The following is a 12,156-nucleotide window of genomic DNA, read 5'->3' as shown; positions in this document are numbered from 1 at the left end:
AACAAAGCACTTATGTTCATAGTTTTTATACATATATTTTCCCCTTAGTGTATCATATACCCCTAAATGTATATTGATCAATCATGTAACACCCAATATCTGTACAAAGAAAAATACTGTATACGTCCAGACTTTTTGAAAGATCAGTAGTGGCATATAAATAATAAATAAATGTGTCCCCCCCACTGCAGAAGCGGTGATAATTCATAAGAAATGTTAAGAGGGTTTTTAATTAGATCAATTGCTCCCCTGTTCTCAGGAGGAAGTGATAGCAGTGGGATCCGGATTGAAAGTCGACAGTAACTAGGTCGACCACTATTGGTCGACAGTAACTAGGTCGACAGGGTGTCTAGGTCGACATGTCAAAAGGTCGACATGAATTTTTCACAATCTTTTTCTTTTCTTTTTTTGAACCTTTTCATACTTAACGATCCACGTGGACTACGATAGGAACGGTAATCTGTGCCGAGCGAAGCGGTAGCGGAGTGAAGGCACCATGCCCGAAGCATGGCGAGCGAAGCGAGCCATGCGAGGGGACGCGGTGCACTAATTGGGGTTCCCGGTCACTCTACGAAGAAAACGACACCAAACTAACATTAAAAACTCATGTCGACCTTTCGACCTGTCGACCTAGAACATGTCGACCTAAAGACCCTGTCGACCTAGACACCCTGTCGACCTAGTTACTGTCGACCAATAGTGGTCGACCTAGACATTGTCGACCTTGTTACTGTCGACTTTCAATACCACACCCGATAGAAGTACCACTGTCATTGGGTTTGGTACAAAATAAATGTCGTTCTACTAGTGAAATACTGTAAAGCTGGGTATACACTAGAGCAGGCTTTTTCAACCTGTGTGCCGTGACACACTAGTGTGCCGCGACCAGTTGCAAGGTGTGCCGTGGAGCCAGAGCAGCTTCCTGCACCTTCAGAGTGAACTGTTGGCCCGGGCTCTTCTTAGAGAATCAGTCGTGCTCCGGCCGTGACCTATGCCTTGAAGAAGCGGCGGTATGATGTCATAGGTCACGGCCACCGCGTCTCACCACCCAGCCAGCCCACCCGCCTGCATATGCATCTTCCAGTTCCTGCCTGCATACACAGCTTTCCTTGCCCACCCACATCCACACCTGCCGACCACCCGCTGCTCAGTATTCGCAGCACTCCACTATGAACAACCCCCGCCACTGAGGGACACGGAGGAGGACAGCTGAGCGGTAGGGGCTAATATTTGTTATGTTATTTCTCCTGTGGGGGGCATAGGACTTATGTGGGGAGAATAAGGATTTATGGATTTATGTGGGGAGCAATGTGATTGATTTATGTGGGGAGCAATAAGATTTATGTAGGGAGCAATGTGATTGTTTTTTCTGTGTAGGCCAATGTATGTGTGGATTTTTTTTTTTTTTTTTACTGTGGGGAACTGATGGTGTGCCTTGGCAATTTTAAAATATTGTTCGGTGTGCCGCGAGTAAAAAAAAGGTTGAAAATCACTGACCTAGAGCGATGTCGGCACGAAATGCCATCTCGTAACAACATTTTGCCTACATCGCTCAGTGTGTATGGGGGATTGCACGCCCCTGCAGCCCTCGTAACGAATCCCTGTCGCTCTAGTGTGTACCCACCTTAAGCAGTACATGCTCACTGCTAAGCCTGTTCTTCGACTCTTCATCAGAGCGCTGCGTTACGCAGGCAGCCATAGCACTGATGCCATTTACAGTATCTGCTCTGCAATCCCATTCTCAGAGGATAGATATTGTGTACCACTATCAGAGATCGGAGTAGACAACTACATTGGTACATGTGCTCTGACTTTTGAAATCTTTATGCAAGAGGGTGATTAATGATTCTATCATGTGGCATTATGTTATATTACCCGGAAGGGCTGGTGGTAGTAGTGGTAGTGGTAGTAGTAGTAGTAGTAGTAGTAGTAGTAGTACCTGGGGCTAGTCTGGGGTGCGGTTCCCCCTGGATTGGTAGGGCTGGGCTGCTTTGGGGTAGCACACTGCGAGATCTTATTTAGCACACCCTTAACACATTTATTAATCCTGCTGGTCTTTTAATTACACTTTTCACTAGTATATTCATTTTTGTATATAGATTTTGTTTTCCTTTAGTAACACATACTAACACTTTATCTTCTCGCGTTGTGCTGCCCTGGGGTTAGCTGGCCTTTGCCGGTTTGTGGGGTTCTACACCCCAGGCCCAGACCTAGAGTTAGGAACCACCAGCATCAGAGGAGCCTTGTCGGTGCCTGGTGGCTTATCATACGTTTGCAAACTGTATGTAACTAAGACCTCTGGATTTCTAATGTATGTATGTATGTATGTATGTATGTATGTATGTATGTATGTATGTATGTATGTATATTTCTGATTAATGATTCTGCATGATGTACTGAAAAAAGGGCAGGGTATTTTTTACATTTAAAAAATGGACAGGGTGCGTGACCCTGCTACAACAGCCTTGAGGGCACACATCACACACATATATAAACACATATTTACACTTACACACATTATATATATATAATTACACACATCCACAAACTGTTTTCTTACCAGCTCAGTGAACCTCTTTACTACTTGTCTTTGTTTTAGATTGGTTTCTCCATCCAGATTAGCAGTTTCTATGTGACAGAGCCCATCTGGATCACTGGAGGAGAGCAGCAGTATATCAGCAGGGATGATCTCATTGCACCGCAGCTGGACAAAGTCACCAACTTGTACTTCTTTCCAGTATCTCTCCACGTATTTCCTCTCGTTCCTGGGGAAAGAAACGGTTGCAATCTTATAGAAATACATGAGGTATTACATTGGTTGTACAGTAACAGTAAAAAAGAAAAAAAAACACAGAAGCAAATATCAACATGTGCAAAGATTGTGGTTTATAAAGTATCTCTCCTCTGGAGACATGCTAACCATTGCTCTGATCTTGTGTCATTAATGTGTTTCCATTGTCCTTACAATTCATAAGTTAGTGGAAATCACTGACACCAAAGATAGTCAGCCTGTGGCATGCAACCTGAAGAACTACCGATATCAGCATGCCATGTCAGTCAAAGCAAATGCTTGGCAGCCATACTGGGACTTTTACAACCACAAAAAATTGGAGCCACAGCTAGCTCAGGACTGACTTTACTACATAAGTCAGAATAGCAGTAAATATATTTCATTAATCAAAGAAAATATCTATTGCCTTATAGTTTTTTTTAAAAGACAGCCGCATAAACACTGGCAGATATGAAATAACGTTATGAACGATAATGATGCGATCATTATATTGTTCTTATCGGCCAGTGTGTATGGATGAACGATGTTCACACCTGCGGGTCGTTCTCGTTCATCCATCACCTACAGAACATGCAGATCAATGTTAACTACTGTATATCTTTGAGCTGCATTTTCGGGGAGTAAGGGGGATGACGTCACTGAATGATATTGTTCAGTGTGTATGCACTGGCCATATCCCCTAATTAGCAATCAGCGATTTATTGCTGATTGCTAACTAGCTGAGGTCGGCCAGTGTGTACCGCGTTAACACCACTGCTCATTTGAAAACGTGTCTGAAGAATGCTATAAATATAATTTTCTATATTAGCATAGTGCATAGTGGGACTCTAAGGGGCCTATTAATAAATATGCAACGATAAGAGTTTATTGCCAATACCTGCTGATATACGCATAGATCTCGAGCATATTTATTAAGAATATACGAGAAGGGCAGCCAGGGCCTGATTAAGGGTTCCAGCCACCCTAGACTAATATGGAATAATAGGATTATAATACCTACCGGTAAATCCTTTTCTCTTAGTCCGTAGAGGATGCTGGGGTCACCATTAGAACCATGGGGTATAGACGGGATCCGCAGGAGACATGGGCACTTTAAGACTTTCAAAGGGTGTGAACTGGCTCCTCCCTCTATGCCCCTCCTCCAGACTCCAGTTATATGAACTGTGCCCAGGGAGACGGACATTTCGAGGAAAGGATTTATTGTTAAACTAAGGTGAGCATCTTACCAGCTCAGCCCTCAAGGATGCCACAGAACGTGGCGTTCAACAGAACACAAGCCAACGGCATGAACAATATTTAGCAATATGCTGACAAAAAAAACGTAACACAACAACATGTGTGTAACCACAACCAATAACTGCAGATACTGTACGCACAGGGACGGGCGCCCAGCATCCTCTATGGACTAAGAGAAAAGGATTTACCAGTAGGTATTAAAATCCTATTTTCTCATACGTCCTAGAGGATGCTGGGGTCACCATTAGAACCATGGGGTTTATACCAAAGATCCAGAACGGGCGGGAGAGTGCGGATGACTCTGCAGCACCAATTGACCAACATGAGGTCCTCATCGGCCAGGGTATTAAACTCGTAAAACATTGCAAACGTGTTTCAACCCGACCAAGTAGCTGCTCGGCAAAGTTGTAATGCCGAGACTTCCCCCGGGCAGTCGCCCAGGACTAGCCAACCTTTCTCGTAGAACGGGCCTTCACAGATTTCGGTAACGTCAATCCAGCCTTGAAATGAGCATGCTGAATCGCACCACAGATCCAGCGCGCAATGGTCTGCTTGGAAGCAGGACACCCAATCTTGTTGGGAGCATACAGGACAAACAGAGCCTCTGCCTTCCTAATCTGAGCCGTTCAGGCGACATAATCTTCAAAGCTCCAACCACCTCCAGAGACTTTGGTCGGTCCCTGTAGAAAAAGGAAACCACCTTCGGTAGAAAACGCTGACGTGTCCTTAATTCAGCTCTATCTTCATGGAAGATCAAATAAGGGATCTTGTGCGCCAAGGCCCCTAACTCAGACACCCGCCTTGCAGATGCCAAGGCCAACAGGATGACCGCTTCTCAAGTGAGAAGCTGCAACTTCACCTTCTGTAAAGGTTCAAACAAACGTAATTGAGGAAACTGCAACACCACCTTAAGATCCCATGGTGCCACTGGAGGTACCAATGGAGGTTCGGATGCGCAACACACCTTTTTACGAAAATCTGACCTCCTGGAAGTGAAGCCAATTGTAACTGAAAGAAAATTGCCAATGTTGAAATCTGGACCTTAATGTAATCCAATTTCAGACTGCATTCACTCCAGCCTGTAGGAAATGGAGAAAAAACGCCCTAACTGAAACTCTTCCGTTGGAGCCTTCTTGGAATCAACCCAGACACATATTTTCTCCCAATACAGTGGTAATGTGTAGACGTTACTCCTTTCCTGGCCTGAATAAGAGTGGGCATGACTACCTTGGGAATACCCTTTCGGGCAAGGATCCGGGGCTAAACAGTCATGTCGTCAAACGCAGCCGCGGTAAGTCTAGGTACACGCACGGGACCTACCGTAGTAGGTCCTCGCGAAGAGGCCCCGGACATTATCCTGAGCAACTCCCGAGGATCTGGGCACCAAGCCCTCCTTGGCCAGTCTGGGCAATGAAAATTGCCCGAACCCATGTTGTTCTTATGATCCCGAGAACTCTTGGGATCAGTGGAAGTGTAGAAAATACATACACAGACCAGAATAGCCACTGGGTCACCAGTGCATCCACTGCTATTGCCTGAGGGTCTCCTGACCTTGAACAATATTTCTGAAGCTTCTCGTTGAGACAAGGTGTCATAATGTCTACTTGAGGAACTCCCCAAAGACTTGTCACCTCTGCAAGGACTTCCCGTTGGAGGTCCCACTCTCCCGGATGGAGATAGTGTCTGCTGAGGAAGTCTACTTCCCAGATGTCCACTCCCGGAATGAAAACCGCCGACAGAGCCCCTACATGTCTTTCCTGCCCAGAGTAGGATCTTCGACACCTCTGCCAATTCCGCTCTGCTTTTCGTTCCACCTTGTAGTTACATTATCCAACTGGATCTGCACGGGCTGATCTTGAAGAAGATGTACCGCTTGTTGAAGGCCGTTGTAAATGGTTCTCAATTTCAGCATGTTCATGAGAAGGCAGGCTTCCTGACTATCATTTTCCTTGGAAGCTTTTCCCTTGAGTGACAGCTCCTCATCCTCGGAGACTTGCATCCGTGGTTACCAGGACCCAGTCCTGAATCCCGAATCTGCGTCCCTCTAGCAGGTGCGAGCTGTGTAGCCACCACAAGAGTGAAATCCTGGCTTTCGACGACAGGACTATCTTCCGGTGCATGTGTAGGTGGGATCCACTTTCCCAACAGGTCCCAATGGACTACCCTGGCATGGAAACTGCCAACTGTATGGTCTCGTAGGCCGCCACCATATTTGCACTGATGGATCGACACACTTGATGGTTTTAAAACTAGTTTTACCATTTTCTGGATTTCCAGAGCCTTTTTGACCGGAAGAAAAACACTCTGAACTTCCCTGTCCAGAATCCTTCCGAAAACAAGAAAATCTTTCCTGGAAAAATTATGATCCAACCGTGTTGTTGGTGTATGGACAGGGAGAACGCTATGTTTTGTACCAACCGCTCCCTGGATCTCGCCTTTATCAGGGGATCGTCTAAAAAAAGGAATTATATGGACTCCTTCTTCACGCAGGATGACCATCATCTCCGCCATCACCTTGGTGAAAACCCTCGGCGCCGTGGAGAGACCGAAAGGTAATGTCTGGAATTGGTAATGGCAATCCTGAACCGCGAGTCTCAGATAAGCCTGGTGAGGAGGATACATGGGACCATGCAGGTAAGCATTCTTTACGTCTATTGACACCCTGTAATCCCCCTCCTCCAGACTGGAAATCACTGCCCCCAGTGATTCCATCTTGAACTTGAACCGTTGTAAGAAGAGATTCATATTTATTTTTTTATTTTATTTTTTTGGTTTAGGATCAGTCTGAACCGAGCCATCTGGTTTCGGAATTACAAAGAGGCTTGAATAAAAACCCCTCCCTATGTTGTGACCCAGACACCAGGACTATGACCTGTTCCTGACATAATTTTTGAAATACCATTATAACTGTTTCTCTTCCTGGAAGAGAAGCTGGCAAGGTAGATTTGAAAAATCGGCATGGGGGATGGGGAACGTCTTGAACTCCAGTTTGTACTTCTGGGACAGTATTTGTAAAAACCCAGGGATCCAGGCCAGATTAACTCCAACCCCGACTGAACAGTTTTAGACGTGCCCCCACCTGAGCGACCTCCCGCGAGGGAGCCCCAGCGTCCTGCTGTAGCCTTGGCAGAAGTATGGATAGACTTCTGTTCTTGGGAACCTGAAGCCGCTGTGGACAACTTTCCGTCACTTCCCCTACCTGCAAAGAAGGGGAAACCTCTCGCTGTACTTACTGGGTTGAAAGGACTGCATGCGAGGGTGTACTTTTTTGCCGGTGCAGGTGCAGAGGGCAAGAATGTGAACTTACCTGCGGTAGTCACCAAGACTAACGCATCCAGTCCATCGCCAAATAAGGCCTCAACTTTGTATAGGAGATCCTCCATATTTCTCTGGGAATCTGCATCCGCGTTCCACTGGCGAATCCCCAACGCCCGCCGAGCCGATACTGCCATAGTAGCTGCTTGTGAACTCAAGAGTCCAATATCTTTCATCCTAGGATGTATGCGGCAGCATCTTTGATATTCCCTAACTTCAGGAGTATCTCATTTTTATCAATCGTGTCAAATTCTGATGACACGCTTACTGACCATTTGTCGATAGCGCGACTCACCCACGCGCAAGCAATAGCGGGCCTGAGCAGTGTACCAATTGCAACATAAATGGATTTTAACGTAGTTTTCATCTTTCGGTCTGCCAGCTCTTTTAGTGAAGCCGTGCCAGGTGCAGGGAGAATTACCTTCTTTTTCAATCTGGACAGTGCACTGTCTAACACAGGGGGTGACTGCCGAAAAAGAATATATTAAGCTCGTGGGAGGGAGTCTAATTTGATCTATTTCCCTGGAGTCCCTATCGTCGACACAGGACTCGTGTCGGTAGCAGTAGTCATAACTGTAAACGGACTTTGTGACCCAGAGGGTCGCCTGCAGATGAAAGAACAGATCCTGAAAAAAAAAAAAACACATCTTCCACAGATCCAGCATGCAGAATTAGATACAGCCTTATCTAAACTCCTAATGTGCAGGCTTTTGGTGTGCCAGTTAACGTCGCCACCTTACAACTCTGTGTCCCTAAAATGGCTTCCTCCGGGGAGGAACTCCCTGCCTCAGACATGTCACACACACGTGTACCACACACACTCCCAGACACACTGGGACTTAGAGGACAGACCTCTGTCAGATGGACACAGAGAGGAAAAAGCCAGCTCACACCCCAGCGCCAAGCACACCCAATCTGTGAAATATATCTGCAGCGCTTTTATATTATAATACAAACACCATATACCTCGCCCCCCTCGTTTTTGCACCCTGATACAAGTCAGTAGTGAAGGGAGGACCAGCGTTTCTCTTGTGAAGAGAAAATGGCGCTGCTTAGTGTGCTGGCCTAGTGGGGAAGAAGCCCCGCCCCCGTAATGGCGCGCTTCACTCGTTCTTAAATAAATATAGAATTATACTGGCGGGGGTAGGACAATGTGCCTTTTGCCATAAACGAGGTTATGCCTCCCAGGGCGCCCCCCCTGCGCCCTGCAGTTGTCAGCAGTGTGTGTGTGTGAGCTGTGAGGAAGAAGCTCCACCGCCTTAATTTTCAACAAATATTTATACTGGCGGGGGTTAGGACAGTGCCTTGGCACTAATGTCCCCTCTTGCCAGTGTCAAAATGAGGATTTTTATGCTGCCCAGGGCGTGTGCCCGCCCGCCCTGCCCCCAAAACCCTGTAGTGCTGCTGCGTGTGGGAGCATGGCGCACAGCGTGCCATCGCTGTGCGGTACCTCAGAATGCAGTCACTGAAGTCTTCTTTGCTTCTTCTACTCACCTGTCTTCTGACTTCTGGCTCTGTAAGGGGGGTGACGGCCGGCTCTGGGAGCGAACATCTAGGCGTACCTAGCGATCAAGCCCTCAGGAGCTAATGGTGTCCTGTAGCCAAGAAGCAGAGCCTTTAAACTCACTAGAAGTAGGTCATACTTCTCTCCCCTAAGTCCCACGAAGCAGGGAGACTGTTGCCAGCAGTTCTCCCTGAAAATAAAAAAACCTAACATAAGTCTTTTCCGAGAAACTCAGTAGAGCTCCTCAGAGTGCATCAAGTCTCACTATGCACAATTCTATACTGGAGTCTGGAGGAGGGGCATAGAGGGAGGAGCCAGTTCACACCCTTTGAAAGTCTTAAAGTGCCCATGTCTCCTGCAGATCCCGTCTATACTCCATGGTTCTAATGGTGACCCCAGCATCCTCTAGGACGTATGAGAAATATATATGCACACAGCACAATGCTGCACCTGGAAGAAACCCCACCTCTGCTTGGGTATCATGTGGGGTCTACAGCCATACTTACTGCAAATAACACACGATTATACTGTACAGTATACACCCAACTGACCAACACCATGAGATCTTCAAACTTACTGCAAGGTGCTGTAATGGAAAACCGCAGTCCGTGGCGCCGGTGGTTGGGGAGTGGGCAAGTTGCTCTAAGAGCGCGGGCCGGTACAGCGCAAGACATCATGATCCCCCCCCCCCCCCCCCCCAAGGACCCATCACTCTAGGCTGCAGCCTGATAAGCCTATTGGTTGATCAGGCCCTGAGGGCAGCTGAGTGATACAGAGCTACCCTGGTGATATTGTCCTGGAGCAGTGTCAATTATCACACTTTGCCAGTGGTGATATGTGCATGACCCAGCCAGATGACGATTAAAGCATTTTTTAAATATTTTTTGAATGGTTACCATTATTGTTATATATTGGGAAAAGGTTGGGGAGGTTCACAGTCCATAAATAGGCCAACGATATGTGAGTTTTCTTTTCAAACATAACACATCTCACTTGGAATTATTCTATAAATCTTTATTGAAATATCCATCTAAATGCATGTCTTTTTGCAGTTCAACAAAAGGGACTCTTTAAGCGTTGATCGACCTTACCTCAAGCTAACCAGTATTTTGCTTGTTTTACCAAATGTAAACAAAAAAAACCCCGGAATACTGAACATATACTGATGAAGAAAGGAGTTGTGTGCGGTGTCAGAATTTTCAAACATAACATTTAAATAAAGAGGAAAGAGCGGTTATCGGTAGTCTGTGCATGCGTATAAGTCCCACTGCACATCTGCCACGATAGTTCAGCTATGGCTCTTGCAGAGATGATTTATTCGCAAAGTGACTGACTGTCAGAGAACATTTGGGGGAGGCAATGGAAATGGCAGCAAAAACACAGGAGTGCCGTGAACATTTTCGGGGTATGATTGAGGCAGTGATCACATACGTAAGTGTAATGTCTCCAGCATCTTATTTCCTGCAGTCATAGTTTGATGGCAAATAAATCTTAAAAGAATATGTTTACTTAGGTTGTCCTTATCTTAGATCTGAAACAATTAAGTGTGACAAATATGAACAAAAATAAGATTTTACTTACCGGTAAATCTATTTCTCGTAGTCCGTAGTGGATGCTGGGGACTCCGTAAGGACCATGGGGAATAGACGGGCTCCGCAGGAGACAGGGCACCTCAAGAAAGAATTAGGAATACTGGTGTGCACTGGCTCCTCCCTCTATGTCCCTCCAGACCTCAGTTAAGGAAACTGTGCCCGGAAGAGCTGACAGTACAAGGAAAGGATTTTGGAATCCAGGGTAAGACTCATACCAGCCACAATCATCACACCGTATAACTCGTGATAAACTTACCCATTTAACAGTATGAACAACAACAGAGCATCAGATAAACCTGATGCAACCATAACATAACCCTTATTTAAGCAATAACTATATACAAGTATTGCAGAAGAAGTGCGCACTTGGGACGGGCGCCCAGCATCCACTACGGACTACGAGAAATAGATTTACCGGTAAGTAAAATCTTATTTTCTCTAACGTCCTAGTGGATGCTGGGGACTCTGTAAGGACCATGGGGATTATACCAAAGCTCCCAAACGGGCGGGAGAGTGCGGATGACTCTGCAACACCGAATGAGCAAACACAAGGTCCTCCTCAGCCAGGGTATCAAACTTGTAAAACTTTGCAAAAGTGTTTGAACCCGACCAAGTAGCTGCTCGGCAAAGCTGTAATGCCGAGACCCCTCGGGCAGCCGCCCAAGAAGAGCACACCTTCCTTGTGGAATGGGCTTTTACTGATTTTGGAGGCGGCAATCCAGCCGCAGAATGAGCCTGCTGAATCGTGTTACAGATCCAGCGAGCAATAGTTTGCTTTGAAGCAGGAGCACCCAGCTTGTTGGATGCATACAGGATAAACAGCAACTCAGTTTTCCTGACTCCAGCCGTTCTGGCTACATAAACCTTCAAAGCCCTGACTACATCTAGTAACTTGGCATCCTCCAAGTCACGAGTAGCCGCAGGCACCTAAATAGGTTGGTTCAAATGAAAACATGACACCACTTTTGGCAGAAATTGCGGACGAGTCCGTAATTCTGCCCTGTCCATATGGAAAACCAGATAGGGGCTTTTATGTGACAAAGCCGCCAATTCTGACAGACGCCTACCCGAAGCTAAGGCCAATAGCATGACCACCTTCCACGTGATATATTTTAACTCCACGGTTTTAAGTGGCTCAAACCAGTGTGATTTCAGGAAACTCAACACCACGTTAAGATCCCAAGGTGCCACTGGTGGCACAAAAGGGGGCTGAATATGCAGCACTCCCTTTACAAACGTCTGAACTTCAGGAAGAGAAGCCAGTTCCTTTTGAAAGAAAATGGATAGGGCTGAAATCTGGACTTTAATGGACCCCAATTTTAAGCCCATAGTCACTCCCGACTGTAGGAAGTGAAGGAAACGGCCCAGCTGGAATTCCTCTGTAGGGGTATTCCTGGCCTCACACCAAGCAACATATTTTCGCCATATACGGTGATAATGTTTAGCCGTCACGTCCTTCCTAGCCTTTATTAGCGTAGGAATAACCTCATCCGGAATGCCTTTTTCTGCTAGGATCCGGCGTTCAACCGCCATGCCGTCAAACGCAGCCGCGGTAAGTCTTGGAACAGACAGGGCCCCTGTTAAAACAGATCCTGTCTGAGAGGCAGAGGCCATGGGTCCTCTGTGAGCATTTCTTGCAGTTCCGGACACCAAGTCCTTCTTGGCCAATCCGGAACAATGAGTATTGTTCTCACTCCTCTTTTTCTTACGATTCTCAG

The 12,156-nt window shown here is 46.4% G+C and overlaps 1 protein-coding gene across 2 annotated transcripts in view; it reads right to left on the bottom strand.

The window, feature by feature from the left end:
- The window catches only part of ATP10A (ATPase phospholipid transporting 10A (putative)), a 483,218-nt gene that overhangs the window by 367,618 nt on the left and 103,444 nt on the right, over positions 1 to 12,156 (bottom strand). For both annotated transcript variants that reach the window (XM_063953310.1, XM_063953309.1), the window contains exon 2: positions 2,561 to 2,765. In XM_063953310.1, coding sequence (XP_063809380.1) covers positions 2,561 to 2,765 — 205 coding nt within the window. The remainder of the gene's footprint in view (positions 1 to 2,560; positions 2,766 to 12,156) is intronic.

The sequence above is a fragment of the Pseudophryne corroboree genome, chromosome 2 (genome assembly GCF_028390025.1).
Source record: "Pseudophryne corroboree isolate aPseCor3 chromosome 2, aPseCor3.hap2, whole genome shotgun sequence".
In the NCBI taxonomy this organism is placed as follows: Eukaryota; Metazoa; Chordata; class Amphibia; order Anura; family Myobatrachidae; genus Pseudophryne; species Pseudophryne corroboree.
Note: the sequence above shows the minus strand (reverse complement) of the source record. Positions and strands in the feature narration are given on the sequence as shown.